Source organism: Tinamus guttatus, unplaced genomic scaffold, assembly GCF_059628265.1.
Source record: "Tinamus guttatus ecotype Peru unplaced genomic scaffold, ASM5962826v1 Tinamus_guttatus_pri_ptg000618c, whole genome shotgun sequence".
NCBI classification, from domain to species: Eukaryota; Metazoa; Chordata; class Aves; order Tinamiformes; family Tinamidae; genus Tinamus; species Tinamus guttatus.
Window position 1 is genome coordinate 1,600,643 of NW_028289152.1, and position 16,737 is coordinate 1,617,379.

The following is a 16,737-nucleotide window of genomic DNA, read 5'->3' on the forward strand; positions in this document are numbered from 1 at the left end:
GAGACAGCCTGAATTATAAAAAAGCATTGTCCTAATGGACAGCAAGTCTGCAAGACCCTTACCAGTGTTTCCTTTGGAGCCCTTACTGCCTTTGTCTAGGGCTTGCTTACAAAGACACGAGTTGTGCTCTGGTTTTGCCATGCATCTTTTTCTGCTGCGTTCTCACTGCACACGCCAGAAGACCCTTTTGGGCCCTGTTTCTGGTGCGAATGTTCCTACCGGGCCTTTCAGACATTGAAGATGGAGTTTCTGTTCAGCTCCATGGTCATCTAGATGGCTGATTGGACCAGGAAAGGGATATTCAGTCTTGCTAGAATTCACTGAAGGCCAAGATGGTGTTGACAGGCAGTTTCAAGACTGCAGTCCTAGGAGGGCATGAGAAATACCCTTGGCTGTAAGGAAAAACAGCCCTGCTGTAGCTGTCCTTCCCCCTCCCTCCCTAGCATGACTGCAGTTCAAATTTTCTGCTCTGCAAGTGACAATTCCCTCTGCTCCTTGATGACCTACCAAGACAGACTTGAGAATTAGAGACAAGTGCCTGTTGGAAAGACAGTGTAGCCTAATCAGGCTGGGACTTAGCCTGCAGCATATTGTGATGCCCTTCACTATTCTCCAGTTCATGTTTCAGTATCTCTGCTGGGGCAGCAGTTCTCATTTGCGGTGTACTACGCCAGGCCAGGCCAAGGGTGTGTTTACTGCACAACTTCTATAGTCCCTGGCTGCTTTAGTTGAGAGCAACTGAGTGAACTTGAAAGTGGAGAACAGATCTGTTGGGAATTGTCCTGCAGGTTCAGCAGAGAACTGAAATTCTGCCAAGGGTTCCCAAAGGCTCAGTCCTGCCCCGACAAAGGACAGCAAAGGCGACTGCTGCAAAGTTGGCTGAAGAAATGCCAAGGATTCAGGAAGTCGTCAAGTGCCGTCTGGGAGAAGATAGGGGCAGGACGGTGAATATTTCCTTCCCCTGCACAGAGGAGGAGGTGAAAAGATGGGATGGGCAACAGGGGACTCAACAGAAAGGGTACGTATGTGCCAGTTCCTGGAACAGGCTGGGAATGCTGAGTAGCAGAGACCCTCCAAGGGATCAGACTCCCAATCCCAGAACCACTAGTTTGGATAGAGCATCCTGAGTCTTTTCACAGCGTGGGATTGATCTGAGTTCCACCTGATGCTAAATACCTCTCTGCAGCCTCAATAACTGTCCAGTATTCCATTAGAGGTGAAGGGCTTTGGCTGCAAATGGGAGCAGAGTGGTGCAGAGGAGAGAAGCAGGAGGGGTCTCTGCCAGAGTTGAGAGGATGTCAGTGATGCTATGGCCACATTTCACCATGAGCAAGCCACCCTGGCCTTGGATCAGACTTCCCTTCTATCCAAGAGGTAGTTCTTGGGTGCTCAGAACAGCCTTCAGCTCTGGGACCTAGATGGCCTGAACAGCGGAGCACAAAGGGATGCCTCCAGGTTTTGTCTGCACCTTTTCAAACCTCTCCCTAAAGGCTGGAGCCCAGACTCAGGATCAGCCCCACTGTTAGTCCCAAAAGGTTCTGCCCTAGGCTAATGAGGTACATGGGGGACCTTGTTGGTGTTACATGACAGAGAGCTTGGAAACACCATCAGAAGCACATCCAAGCATACGTGACCTTGACCTGAGCTAGTCTGCAGTATTTCTCTGCCTTGCTCCCTGTGCATAACACAGCTTCTTCCTTTCTCATTACTTAGCACTGGGAGGAAGGGCAGTGTTCGGAGAGTGAAGAAGAAACAGTGACTGTCCATGATGCCAGTGCACAGGAAGTTTTTGTTTGTTTGCTTGTTTGTTTGTTTTCTTGAATTAAACCAAATTCCCCAACTGGTGTGGACTCTTCTAGGTGTGGGGAACTCTGCTGTTTGCAGTGTGTGAGCCCTGGAGAGGCCTGAAGACAACAACCAGCTGAGTTGTCAGGGCTAGAAGTGTCAGTTCCTGATGCCAGGACAATTTTCTGTCAAGGTTATGGTTACTGCTACTATTCGGCTGCAGCATGGTGTCTGTGGCCTAGAGGTCTCCTGCTTCTTGTAGGTCCCTGAGAAAGCTGTGGAGAGGGCTCTAGCATAACCAGCACATGCCCTGGTGTCTGGTCTTTTCTTCAGAAGAAGCAGAAAAAGCTGTTTTAGGGCCTCTGAGGCAGGGAAGGGCTTGAGCCTGGGCCTCTCTTCCTGGTGCCCAGTACTGCCTGTATGGTGTGAGAGGACTCTCGGCTCTTGAATGTGTGTTGGGTGCACTTGTGTGCTAGGCTTTTGTGGGTATGAGGGGAATAACAAGGGTCCCAAGCTACTCAAGGTTAGCACAGCTCAGATAAGGAAACAATTCTAGTGATTTAAGTGGTCCTCATGAACAACAAGTTGAGTCTTCCCCGGGCATCTGACCCATGCCTCCAACCGATGCCTCCAACAGCCTCCCATTGGCAACTCCTTGTCCCTCCTGGGGCTTCCCAAGCAGCTTGTAGCACAAGTCCTTTATTAAATTTATCTTGTTTAACGTCTTATGAACCTTGAATTTATGTCTATGATAGTATCTGGCTATTTTTTACCTACTTGGTGGGTGAACAGACCAAATTGATAAAAATATTGGAAGTTGTGGAAATGAGTATCTTTTTTTCCAGTTCTCGCATAGTGTTATTTTTCAAATAGGTTTCACCTTGTGACTAACAGTTTGTATTCAGGCCTTTACTCATTTGCCAACATACAACGGCTGTTGCTGTCCAAAACGCCCAGGGGTGGTTGTGTTCCCATGCGGTGCTGGGAAACGTGACCCAGGACTCACGGGAAACTTTCTGGAACATGAACAGGTCACCAGAAGAAACACCTCAAGATCACTTAGGTAGAAACCTTCTTTCTGTCCCTTGACAAGGGAAAGGGAAGTCCAGACAATTGGGTTAGGCAGAGACATCTGTATTGAAGGCATCCGGGACTGGGTGAGAGTAGTCTAATCCCTGTTGTCACCTCAAATGGAGTTGCGCTTCATTTTCCATGTGGGGAATGAAAAGGGAGTGTGGCTAATGTTTAGGGAGTCCTTTAAGACATCACTTTAACATAGATATGTTGAAATTGGTGCAAATTTGGCCATCAAAACATGTAGCATTTCACTGAAGCCAGTCACCCTGCTTTCCTCTCTATGTTGAAAGAACTCAGCACCTCAGAGTGTGACTTGCTGCATGCAAAGAATGAGTAATGACACAGACAGTTGTGGGCAGGGGCTGGGTTTGAGCCACTGGGCTCTGTGGGACAGACAAAAATATCCTTTCTACGGCCTCATTATAACAGGAATTTCTAGTGCAAAAAAAAAGTCTATAAAAATGAAACAAGAAAGAAATTAAGATAATTTAAGATAATGATCTAAAGGACTGCCCAGGGCAAGAGGACAAAAGCAGCTTGTGGGGTTTCGTGAGCAGAGCTTCATCCTCTCTGCAGGGATGGGGGTGTATGAGGTGGTGCACCTGGGCTGACTAGGACAGTCGGGTGGGTGAGTAGGTTTGGGAAAGGCAAGTGGGGAGGATCGAGATACTTGTGCTGTGAGCTGCTATGGAGGGAACAGGTAATTCCCAGGATGTGATCAGCACGAACAGAAATACAGGAAGTTTTGTGCGAACAGATGAAAAACCTTCTTGAGTGTGAGGGTAACAGAGCACAGGTTGACCAGAGAAGTTAGAGAGTCTCTATCCTTGGAGATATTTACAAGCTGTATGGATGGGGCCCTGAGCAAGATGCTTTAGGTGGAAATACTTGAGCAGGGGTTTGGACTACATGGTCTCTAAAGGATCTTTCCAACTCAGATGCTCTGTGATACTGTGGAATGCAAAGGAAGGTAAATTTGGGGGCAAAAACAGACTGCCAGTCACTCATCTGGGGCTGTTGTGAAGTCAGTTTTGCAGACACCTCTTAGCCTTCTTGCTAAAGCTCAGGGAATCCATTTTCTATCCTGTCTTGTGCCCTTTCAGCAAGAAGGACAGGATGCAGAAGGATGTTTATTAGGGGCCCCAGAGGAACCCCTCTGTGCTATTCTTCTCTGTCCTGTGTCCAGAGAAGAGCACGTGGATACTTCATCCTGTTTGACAACTGCCTAGGACTGGAAATAAATTGGGACGTTGTCACTTCCCAGTCCTTTCGAGAAGCGTTTATGATACCCCCAGGCACTGCCTTGCACCATCTCCCTCACCTCCCATGCAATCAAACTCCTCCTCTTGCCCAAGTCCTCCTGCAGCCATCGCGTCCCCTTTTTACCAGGCGGTGCCAGTGCTTTTGAATCACAAAATAAAGGTACAAATTCTCTCTCCTTTCTGCCCCCCCCAGAAGAACTATTCTATTAACATATCACAGATAAAGGTGAGCGCAAATTATAAACATGTCCCTTCAGATGCTGGGAATGGCAAGCTAATACAGCTTGGGATGGACCTTGGGTCCATTTATGGCACACAGCACAGATCCCATCTGTAGTTAGGTTCACCAGTATTGAAGACTTTGGAGTTTTTGAGGAATTTTATTAAGAAGTACTGTGAGGTATAAAGAAAGAGGTTCATGTTCAAGCCCAGAAGCCAACTGCCAAATCAGGGCCAAAACCAGAATCAGGTCTGGTGAGAGTAACCAGGCTTAGAATGAGCCCTGTTATCTCCAGGCAGGTCTAACAGACAGCCTGCCCACTTGGATCAAAGGATCCTGACTTCATCCTCCTGCACTGCTCCTTGCTCTTTTCCTCCTTGAATCCCTTCCCTAAGCATAGAGGCCCAGAGACCCTTTGCTGAAGCCTGAGGCAAAGGCGATACACAGGAGCTCAGCTTCACCTGCTTTGCTGCCATTAGCAAAACCACCCCATTCAGCAAGGTACCTGTACTTTCCAGTTCAGTCTACTCATTTAGCAGAGAAAACTCCTGTTTTCCGTGACTTCTCTTGCAAGTCTCAGCTCCAGCTGAGCTGTGGCCCTGACCCCATCACTGCATACCCAGGACTTGTTTCTCTATTCCTCAACTGCAGCCTGTTCCTGCTTCCAGCTACTCTTCATACTTTTTTTTTTTTTGCTCTCCACTTCCACACCAGAAGGTCCTGACACAGCCAAGCCAGCTTCAGCGAGACACAAGTAACCTCAAAAGCCCAAACAGCAGTTCTGTAACCAGTTCTGGGTTATTAGGCACTGGTCACTGGTGACCTCACAAGCCCAAACAGCAGCAACATAACCAGGACTAGCCTATCAGGCACTGAGAGACAAGTGTCTGTACAGCCACAGACAGCAGCCTTGCTAATGTCACAAGCACAAAGAGCAGCCATGAGTCTAGTGCTGGCATGTCAGTGCCTCAGGCGGAGGTGACCTCACAACCACCCAAAACAGCCACATGACCAGGACTGGCCTATCAGGCCATTAGGCACAAGTGACCTCACAACCATAAGCAACAACCACACAACCAGAACAGGGCTATCATTCCCCAGGACACAAGAGACCTCACAACCAAAGCAGCAGGCACGGCTCAGGCACTGGCCCCTCAGGGCCTCTGGCAGAGGTGATCTCACAAGGACATTTATCTATCCCTCAAATATCATGCACTGAGGCACCCTGACCTCATAACCACAGACAGCAACCATGGGGCTCGGGCTGTCCTGGAAGGCATGGATTTACAAGTGACCTCAGCAACAGAAACAGCAGCCATGCTCCTACCACTGGTCTGTCAGTACCTCGAGTACAGGGACACTCAGATGGTGAGGGGCTGGAGTGTGGGGCAGAGAGGCTGGGAAAGCTGGCTTTGTTCAGTCATGGGGGATCTTCACGCTGTGCACAGTTACAGCACATTGAAGACAGATTTTCTTGTAGATGCACACTAATAGCATGAGAGGCTACAGGGTCATGTTGGACAATGAGAAACTCTTCCTAGATTTTAAAAACAAATATTTTTCTCCATGAGGATGGTGACCAAACTGTGGCACAGAGATCCAGAGAGATTCTCAGATCTCGATCCTAGGAGATAATCAAAACTTCACTGGAGAATGGCATTGGACCCCTGCCTGCAGATGCCGCCCCCTTGCAGGCTCAAGGCATCTGCTATTCTGAGACTCTTTCCAAAGGTATCTGGGGCTCTGGAGATGCCGCCTCCACCGATGACCAAGGAGAGCAGTCTCAGAGCTACGCACCACCCTGAGAGGCTTGGCTTCTTCTGAGATGGCATCTCCCCCGAAAGGCTCTGGGAAGGCACAAAGTGGAGAAATGGCTCTGACTGCTTTGATGAATGAGCCATTCCTCTTAGGGATCAGAATGGATTAGGGTCTTAGATGGGAAGATGCAATGAGGTCCATATTCAGCAGAAAGCTTTTAAGGAGGGAGAAGGAAACTTTGCCCCGGGGAGTCAATAAAATCCCAAAGAGTCACAGAGGCATCAAGAACTTCAGAAACTGCAAGCATGAACCTCAGCTGACAGAAAGCACCAAACTGTGAGCATCCGTGGCTCCTATCGAGGAGGGAACATCGCTGTCAACAGCCCTCACCATGGTCTTCCAGAAGGATACTAGGATAGCAATCTGGGCTCTGGGAGCAGAGCAAAGCTCTCTCCAGCCACCTCCTCCCATGCTGAGCAGCCAAATCCTGGGGCCATCACGTGGCAAAAGGTCCAACTCTCCATCTCAACAGACATTTCATCAGAATGCCTACTCACAGCCCTGTGCTTTGCCACTTCTCACCTACAGGAAGCAGAGAAGTACTCTCAAGGGGGCTGGCAGGCCAGCTCTTGCCTCTCACTTTTGCTTCTCATGCCCTCAAGGCATTCACCCAAGGTGCTTCCCTACTTGTAGCCCCTGTGAGCTTTCAAGAGGTGCTGAGCCTCATCATCAAGCCTCCCATCCTCAGGCTTTCTCTTCCCTAGAGCTGTGAGGCACAAGAAACATCTTCTTATGAAATGACAAAAGGCATTCGCATTTGAACAAAAAGAAGGCAGAACCACAGGCTCTCTTACACTTGCATGACAACTCATCTTCGCAGCACACAAGGTACCCACAAGGGAGTCAGGGATAAAATGCATCAAGAACAGAGAGGCCATAATACATGCCAAAAAGTTGGGAAGAGAGTTGTAGGATGTGTGTGCTCACCATCACTTCTTTGACTGCAGCTACTCTAAGCAATGCACCTAGAGCTAAGTGTATCTCCTCATATCCACCATGAAGTGCAGGTGAAAAACGGGTCAACAGGGTCAACACGTAGCATGCTGATGTCTATGCATTGGGTGCTCCCTCATTTTCCCACTGCAGCACAGAAAGGCCACACTACACCTGGATGGTGAAGGACCTTGTAGAGTCTGCATCTAAAAGGAAGAGACACCTGGATGGTGTCGTCTTTGCAAGGCACTCTTGCCTTGGTTCTCCTATTCAAAGAGGCTCCTCCAAATACATCTGACCCAGGAAGGACTCAGCCACTTGAGAGTCAGCTCCCAAGAACATACTTGCCCATCTACAAAAACTAATCACACCAGAAGGCCTTCATGCCTTCAAAGAGCTTCCAGCACTAATGCCCAGCTGGCAATGAACATCTCCCAGGGCCTCCTTTCAGCCTCAGCAAACACTGCTGCAGGGGAAAGCTCTCATTAGCAAATACACTAGGAAAGCAGGGGAAAAGCAAGCTTGCTTCACATCTCAGAAGAAGGGGAAACCTTCCCTGGCCTTTAAGCAGTGTCCTGCCTGCAAACCCTGTCAAGAACTTATCAAGCTCAAGGCCTGAACCTCACTGCAGCAAAGGCAACAGGCTGCCACCATCTCTGGCCCATGCCACCACATCAGCTTGGGCTCTGAGAGGAACCTCACCTCCTCACGTTGCAGCACTCCCCTGTTCCCCAGCCTGGAAGCACTCCCACCCACAGCACTGCTCTTTCCAGTTACCTCCTCTCATTTGGAGCACTGAGACACAGGGACCACCACCAGGCTCTGTAACAGGGATTGACAGTCAGTAAGTGTGTCTGTGTCAGTGACATACAGGGCACAGAACCACAGAGGGCAGCACACAGGACATGTCCAAGTGCCCCAAAAACAAAGAAAACCCAACTCTCCATCACATCCATTCCCTTCTAGTCCTCCAAAGGTTTGCAACAAGCACTTCCTCAGTATGTCCACTCACAGCCCTGCATGTCGTCACTTCCCACCTCCAACAAGCAGAGAAAAAGTGCTCTCAGAAGGGTGGATCAGGCCTGCTCATAAAGGAAGGGGAATGCCTCAAAACCAGACACAACATTCAGACCTTGTAGCAAAAAGTCACAATCTCCCTGCTGTTTTGATGGGGCAATTTCTAAAGCACCAATATCCCGGGAAGAACACATTACTAACACCATGGTTACGCCAGTACCAGATTAATTTAACAGTCTCAAAAATCGAATTGGACTCCCTAGCTGACCAGTAGTAGGCTGCAAGCTTCGACTTAGCAACAAGTGGAAAGTGAAACTCCATGTTCATGTTCATCAGACAATATCATCAGCATTTTAAACATAGCAGTACTAACTCATGGTGATGAAGTGAAAAAAATTGTTGTCAGATGATGATGGAACATCTACTTCTGCTTGATTAATGAGTTACATTTCTGTATTGCTCTAGAGCTCTGCAGGTGTCACCCAAACTGCTTCCCATCTTTCTCACCCTGGCATCTCCCTCCCTTCACTGTTGTCTTTCTATCCATACCGTCTCTTTCTTGAAACACAAAGCCATAGGATTTTCACTGATTCCCTCTTGGTGATTTGTTGCACCACAGCACTACCCTTCAAGTGATATTTCTTCATGCTAATGCCAGTCTGAGCTTCCTAGCCTACAGTTTGGTGTTGTTTCCTCTTTCCATGCTGCTTCTTGCTACAAAGGAAAGCTCCTGGCAGCCCAACAATGGCACACAGCAGTGCTGAGTCAAGGATGATAAAATAACTCTCTTTGTCTGGATGGCCGTACTCCTACTGATTAAACCTTATGGGCATCAGGGCTTACTCACAGTGAGCATGCACCACTGCCTTGCACAGTGTCCCTCACAACATCTAGGCCCTTCTCCTCAGGCCGTTCCTGAGGCAGTCAGGTGCCAACATGTCCTGATATATGGGGGGTATTCTTCCCCATGTGCAGGACTTATCCTATCTCCTTAACTAACTCCATGAGGATTCCATTGGCTGAATGCCCAAATATCTCAATGTCCCCTGTACTGAAGCTCATTGTGTCAGCTATTAGTGTGTGCCTAAAGGCACAGGTGGGGATCTATTGTTTGGGAAGAGGTGGGCAATCCAAGATGCTCTGGAGTGTTTGCCCACCAAACACTCTGAAAGGGCCTGATTTTCCTGTTGATCTCATCTCGAATTAACTAGAAATGTGGTTGTCCTATATATGTGTTGTCACATCCTATATATGTGACATGGCCCTTGCAGACCTATTGTTACTGCATTAAATCAAGTGTCTGCTCTGAATTACAGAAGCTCTTACATAAGCCTGGGTTTGCATAGGCCTGAGCTTCTTTTTGAGTGATGTTCTAGAGAATGCAGGCATCAAGGGTCACTGCATGTTGTAAAGGAGATTCTCCACCCAGCCCTTAGGTAATAGTCTAGAAGGCTGTGAGTCTCACAGTTGCTGCATCAGAGCAAGTAGACATTCCTACATGTTGGACATTTGCCCCTTCAAAAGTCAAAATGTGTGTGTATGCCTGAACGGCTGGCTTCCTCCCTTCATCTCCACTGACTGCAGTGGGAGCTTAGACAAGCTTGTGTGCCCCATAGCTTGGGCAAGGAAACCTCCTGAGTTTGTGTAACACACAGGAAGGAACTGTATCCTACTCCATCCCAGAAGCTTCTTATTGGACAATATATTTATATATTGGGTAATACTATTGTGGAGCTGGGCCTGGCCCCCTGGGACCCATGGGACCCCATGGCAACCTGGCAGGCGCTGCAGACAGACATCTCTGTCCAGGAGCAGCTTGGTTGCTGAGGGTTCTTGCAAAGTCACCCTTGGATTCCGTGTAGATTGTGAGGTCACTTTTGTCCAGCTATTGGTTAGACCAACATCAGTAAAGTGCCTGTGAAGTCACTTCAGTCTGCGTGGCTGGTCAGCAGGAACTGGGCTGTGACATGGACTGTTAGGATGCTTCTGCCTCTGAAGACAACAGGGCTGTTCCCTATGGGGCTCAAGCTCTCCAGGGAAGCCTGAGCTGCCTCCATACTGGGTTGGGTACTGGGGACTCACGATAGGTCCTGCTGCCATGGATCCAGAATGGAGCCCAGAGTCCACTGAATAAATTCATCACCGTGTTCATTCATGCAAGCAGGGTTCGGTTTTGTTTTGTTTTCCACACACTGAAGTCTTCTCTTGATTTTATACCAAGATTTCTCAACTGGTACCAATGAACTGTGTAACACATAGTTCATGCACTTATGTGGTGACCTAAGTGTTCTGTCATGATATATAAATGTATACAGGTATACACATATTATATATATTGTTTTGGTGTTGCAGAACTACATGAGGCATTCCTGACAATCATTTTTCTTAAGAGGAGTTTTCACCATTGCAGAAACAGACAAATCATAATATTCAAGAGTGCTTTGCAGAGACTGGTACAGTCTCAGATGTGTGGTAGGATAAAGTTTCAAGCAAATAGCATGTTCCCATTAAATCAAGAAATGCAAGATCATATATATCAACACTCATTTCAAAGCTGTGCTAATGCAAGTGAGGGATAGGGACTATTCAGGGAAGTAAATGAGCATCTTTGGTCTTTCAGACAATACAAATCCTATCATAAAAGATGATGCATTCAGTAGTATTGAGGCTTCTTTGAAGATGAGTCTCATCACATGCCTAGTAGACAGAAGGAAACACTGCTTGACTACAACAGGTAAATACGTGTGTCAAACTCTTCAGAGTGCTGGGTCTTTCTATGCAGTCTTGGCTGTTTTAAGTGTGAGAGGATGTACAGCAGAGAGGAGAGGAAAGAAAAAAAATTCAAGGAGGCTTTTATAAACATGTGCAAGAAGAAAGCATGAAGATAAAAGTAGGAATTATAGTTCCAATGAAATACATTGTAATCATTGATCAAATTGACTCAGCTTCTTTTTCCCACACAGAAAACATCCAGAGAGTATTTGGGTATGTTGATTTAAAACACAGCATGTCTTAAAACATTAAGGACCAAAGAAAGTGTTGTGTATCTTTTTAGATAAAACACACACACATATATATACATATACATATATATGTATATATGTATGCGCAGGGCACAAACCCACACACATATATATATGGGTTTGTGTAGTCATCTTTGTCCTTCCAACTTGCAGGATCATCAAAACAACAGTGAGTTATGTCGTGGGAATAAAATTTAGCAAGAGCTTGTTAAAAGAGCATAACAAAAACCTTAACACAATGTTGGCATTTGTTCCAGTGACAGGAAGGCAGGCAAGAAAGCAGCGGATATTGGCAGAGACACTTAAAGTTTGTGAGGGATTAAACAGAACAGATTTAATAGAAGACTTGGACTCCAGGCGGCATGGGGAGCCCAGGGAGGCATGCAGGGTGGTTGCTGACAGGAGGATGCTGGACGCATGAGTTGGATGAGCAGTTGGAACTTGCCCAATGTAAACCAAGGGCTCCCTTTTATCTGCTAGAACAATTTCCTTACCTCAGCTGCGCTAAGCAAAGAAGCAGCCGGACATTGTTGACAAATCGGATATGCCTGCCTGGTCCTGGTGGGAATTTGGCCAATGGGTAGTTTCACACATTGAGGCTGCTTCCATGTTCTCTGCCAGACATTGCCTCCTCACCAGGTCTTCCCAGGTGTTATCACCTATTGACATTTAAGCCACAAAGTTTATGTTAATCCTTTGCTATTTCAATGTGAAAATCAGTTAAATGCACAGGTGCAAAGGGAGATCAGGTTGTCCGCACTGTGTCACTTTTCTCCATTTTTATTTTTGTTTCTTCTGAACTACTAAACTCAGTCATGTCACTTGGATTTTTGTCTGGAGGCTGCAATGCTATGTTGACAAAGAGAAACAGTGTCCACAAATGTGTTTCATAACCCTAAAGTGAGATCAGTGGGAAGTTTATTTGCAATCTTGGACAGTTAACAGCACATAGAGTAAGATGAAACCAGTGGTACGGCTGAACAGCGTAAATATCTTACATGTCCTTATGGCAACGCTTTAACTTTATTTTCGCATCCAACTTGGAGTTCTTTAGATACAGCCCATGAGTTCCAATTCCTTTTTCTCCCAGAAATGCAATTCTTCTCCTCTCTCCCTTCCCACTGTCTTTGATAACTGCTGGCCAGTTCCAGTTGAACTCAGCACATGCAGTGCCCCAACATTTCACAGTGCTGGCTCCATGGCGGTTGGTGCCAGGCACTGCTACCATCCCCAGAGCTGGGGGACAGCAGAGAGAGTAGAGAAAGAGGAAGGAGGCAGAAGGCAAAGAGGCAGGAAAGGAGATGTGTGAGGGGAGTCTGAGCAGGAGGGCAGAGTGGAGCGGGCGGGAGAGCAGGGCACAGCTCTGTGGGACGGTGCCTGTGGTGCCTGTGGACAGCACAGCACAGCAGGGCACAGGGCGGTGTGGCTGCTTGCTCGCTCAGGGCATGGGGCAAACAGCCCTTGGGCAGCAGCGCCAGCAGTGAGGCAGCTTCCTGTGCTCGCAGCAGGCAGGGCAGCTTCCTCCGCAGCCTGGGCCTGGAGGCAGGGCCCACGCTGCACCCGCCCTGGGGGGTTGGAGGCCATGTCCTGAGTTGCAGCAGCTCCTGGGGAGCCAGTGCGAGAGAAGTGCAGAGGATTTGCTGTGTTTGTGCCGCATTTTAGAAGGAACCACAGCTGGCAGCTGAGGGAAGGCTTGCCGCCCTGACTGGAACAGGAGGCCCTGCTGTCTTCAGTTTCATCGTCTCTGCTCCCATGCAATCCTCCCATTAGAAGTTAGTGCTAAGAATTACTCACAGGCTTTTCTCCGATTCCTAATATGTCATAGACCAAGGTGTAGGTAAGACCTAGGCAAAAGCTCATTTTTTTTTATTTTTTTGGTGTAGTAGCTGGTGTCTGCTGGCTGTTTTGCTCACTGTGAGCCTTGGGAAGCCATGAGGTGAATCGGGGAGGCTGTTCAGGAGCTGGCACAGCCTTGGAGGAAGACAGGGGGAGCTACAGGTGGCAACAGCCCCATGGTCAGGGACAGAGAGTGAGGTCACCAGTGTTTATGAGAACTCTGACAGGATAAAAACAGCGTCAAGTCCCTGTGAGTAGCTGAGCAGTCAGCAGAAGCCTCATGGCTTGACTGTTGATGAGGTCCTTTCTTCTGGAGTACCTGATAGGCCAGCAGCTGAATGAAGGCTTGCCTGTTTTCCTTGTGAGGTCCCTGCTGAGTGAAGAACTGATTGGATAGCAGCAGAGCTGCAGCTGGAAAGTGACTGTGACTTCTACCAGAGCACAACTAGGTCTGTGCTTCTGAGATCACATCTGCCTGAACAGATGATACCCCTGAGGGCTGCGCTGCCATCCAGAGGGACCTGGACAGACTGGACAACTGGGCAGTGAAAAACCTCATGCAATTCAACAAGGCCAAGTGCAAGGTTCTGCACCTGGGGAGGAGTAACCCCAGACACTAGTACAGGCTGGGGACTGACCTTCTGGAGAGCAGCTCCGCAGAGAAAGACCTGGGTGTCATGGTGGATGATAAGTTGACCATGAGGCAGCAGTGTGCCCTCGTGGCCAAGAAGGCCAATGGGATCCTGGGGTGCATTAAGAAGAGCATCACCAGCAGGTTGAGGGATGTGATCCTGCCCCTCTACTCAGCCCTGGTGAGGCCGCATCTGGAGTATTGTGTCCAGTTCTGGGCTCCACAGTACAAGAGGGATGTGGAGCTGCTGGAGAGAGTCCAGCGCAGGGCTACAAGGATGATCAGGGGCCTGGAACATCTGCCCTATGAGGAAAGGCTGAGGGAGCTGGGCCTGTACAGCCTGGAGAAGAGAAGGCTGAGAGGGGATCTGATCAGTACATGTAAGTACCTCAAGGGAGGGAGTGAGGAGGATGGTGCTGGTCTCTTTTCAGTGGTGGCCACCGACAGAATTAGAGGTCATGGCCACAAACTGAAGCACCAAAAGTTCCACATGAACTTAAGGAAAAATTTTTTAATAGTGAGGGTGACAGAGCACTGGAACAGGCTGCCTGTAGAGGTTGTGGAGTCTCCTTCTCTGGAGATCTTCAAAACCCACTTGGATGCAGTCCTGTGCCACATGCTCTAGGTGACCCTGTGTGTGCAGGGGGGTTGGACTAGATGACCTCTAGAGGTCCCTTCCAACCTTAAGCATTCTATGATTCTATGATTCTGTACATCAGCATTTGTCTTAGGGCTGAAGAAGTTACAGTGAGGTTAATTTCTCTCTCAGAGGCTTACAGGCCAGGAGCAAGAACATGACTATGACGATATCTCTCTTTGGGTCCCTGATAGACCAAGAGCTTGCACCTGGTGAAGAATGGACTTTGAGAGATCACCCCTGTCCCAGCAGCATGTAGGCCTGCAGTGTTAGGAATCTCTGATTTCAAGGGTTTGTGGGCTATGGAAATGACTCCTGTCCAGCAGCAGGGAGCTTGCTTGGTTTTCCTGCATTGTCTGTGCTAGGTTTCTCCATGTGTACTCCTGCTCTAATATCACCTTGGGGACTGTAGTATGTCAGAAGTTTCCAAGCATGGAAATTGAGTGCAAAGGCTCTTGGAGAAGAAAGAGTTAATTTCACCCGCAAAGAAAGGCATGAGAAAAATGTCCGCAGATGCCTCTTTTTGGTGGAAGAATAGGCGCAAGAGAGAGGAAACATTCAACCAAGTGAAGCCACTTGGGACTGCTTAATTTTCTTCCTTAAGGTGGAAACGGAACATGAGCAATGATGAAAAGGGATGTTGTGAGAAAGTCCATTTTCAAAGTCTTTGGGGGAATAAAAACTCCTGCCTTGCCTGGTCCTGTCCCCACTGTGTCCCTCATGCACCATGCCAGTTAACAGTCAGTGAGCAAGCCATGTGCTTGCTCCTTGCCCATGAGGTACTCGGGCACAAGTGACCTCACAGTCAATTGCAAGCCATGGCTCTGCTACTGTTCTGCCAAAACCAGAAAAAAATCAGCACCTGAGCCCTGTACCCATGAGGCACTCAGGGAGCTGTGGCCTCACAGTCACCTTCCATCTAATGTGCATTCTAGTGGCCTATCAGGTGCTGAGTCCTCACAGCAGGACTGCGACCTCACAGTCAACACTCCTGCCACGTGGCCATGTGCCTGCTGCTGGCCTAACAGGCATTCCAGCTGCTGCGACCTCACAATCAGCATCAAAAGTTATGCGCCTGCTGCTGATCTATCGGGGCTCTGGGGGAAGTGAGCTCACAACATCCAAGGCATTTACCTGCTGCTGCCCTGTGAGGTACTGAGGGAGCCCTGACGTGAGGGTCAGCATCCAAGCCATGAGCCTGCTGCTGACCCATCAGCTACTGCAGCTGGAATGACCTCAGAAGCATATATCCCACCCATGCGCCTGCTGCTGGCCTATCAGGCACTCAAGCAGCAGTGACCTCACAATCTGCCTCCAAGCCACAGGCTTGCTGGGAAGGTGAAGATGAAGAAGTTAAAAGCAGGGTGCTCCAGAGAGGATAAGAATAGCATCCCATGAAAGCATTTTAAAGTAAGGTGCTAAAAAGAAACGAAAGACACAATAATATTTGAAGTATCTAATAAAATGCCCAGCATTTCTCAATAAAAAAGAGCACTTGTTCTGTTAAAAAAGTAAAATACATAACCATACATGAAAGCCTAATGTAATGGAAATGTATGAAAGTGTGCAGCAGCAGTAGGTGAGGTGAGACGCAGCATCACTGATGAGAAATTGCACTGCACTTCTAGGACCTGCACCCAGCACCCATGAGTGCAAAGGCAACAGGAGCTGCCCCTGCAGCCCAATCCCTGGGAGCAGGTCCTGGAGCTGCCACAGTGGCTGCATGCAGTGACACTGCTTGGGGCACTGAGCCCAGAGAGAAACCACCGTCTTCCTGGTTCGGTCACTGCTGCAGGGAGAGCGCAGCGCAGGCTGCCGAGGTCACGTGGGTTGTGGTTTGTGCACCTGCAGGCGAGGCTTTGATCTGCCGATCAGCCCGGGCAAGGGAATAACGGGCTCTTGGCTGAACACCCTGAGAGCTGGGGGGCTCTGAATGCCTGGGCTGCCCTGTCTGATGTCAGAGGAGTGAAATGTCCCAGCTCCCTTCTCCTGACCAAGGCACCAGCACCAGGCTGTCCAAGAAGGGATGGACGAGACCGCACTCACAGGACGTGTCTCTGGCCATGGCAAAGAGACCTTTCACTGCTGCTGCTCCCAGCACAGCGGGGCTGTAGCAGGATCAGGGGCTGTTCCTCTTTCCTTCCCTTCCTGACACAGCCCATCCCAGGGACAATCCTAGCTCCACAATTCTCATTATTCTCATTGGACACTTGCACCTTAGGCACTCAGGCAAACACAGTATGTGAGATCCCCAAAGTTTCCAGTCACCTGAGTGGAATATCAAGCGTGACAGACCCATTTCCCTCCCTGATCTGCCCTGTCCTACTGGGATGGGCCCCATGATGATGCCCCAGAGCAATGACAATGACATCAGTGGAGCCGTGCCGCATATATGGTCATGAACAGCACTTGAGAAGTTCATTGGAGGGCTGGGCTGTGTCAGAAGGGAGATAACTCCCGATAACGTCTAAAAAGGTGCCTGCTCCTTCGATTGGCTC

The 16,737-nt window shown here is 48.7% G+C and overlaps 2 protein-coding genes across 2 annotated transcripts in view; one reads left to right on the forward strand and one right to left on the reverse strand.

Annotated features, from left to right (window-relative positions):
* LOC148592356 (uncharacterized) overlaps positions 1–6,149 on the forward strand; it is a 68,666-nt gene extending 62,517 nt beyond the window's left edge. Inside the window, exon 8 of the mRNA XM_088535160.1 lies at positions 6,039–6,149. Coding sequence (XP_088391286.1) covers positions 6,039–6,149 — 111 coding nt within the window. The remainder of the gene's footprint in view (positions 1–6,038) is intronic.
* Positions 1–16,737, reverse strand: part of LOC148592355 (coiled-coil domain-containing protein 81-like) — a 129,989-nt gene that overhangs the window by 73,730 nt on the left and 39,522 nt on the right. The gene's annotated exons all lie outside the window — the stretch shown is intronic.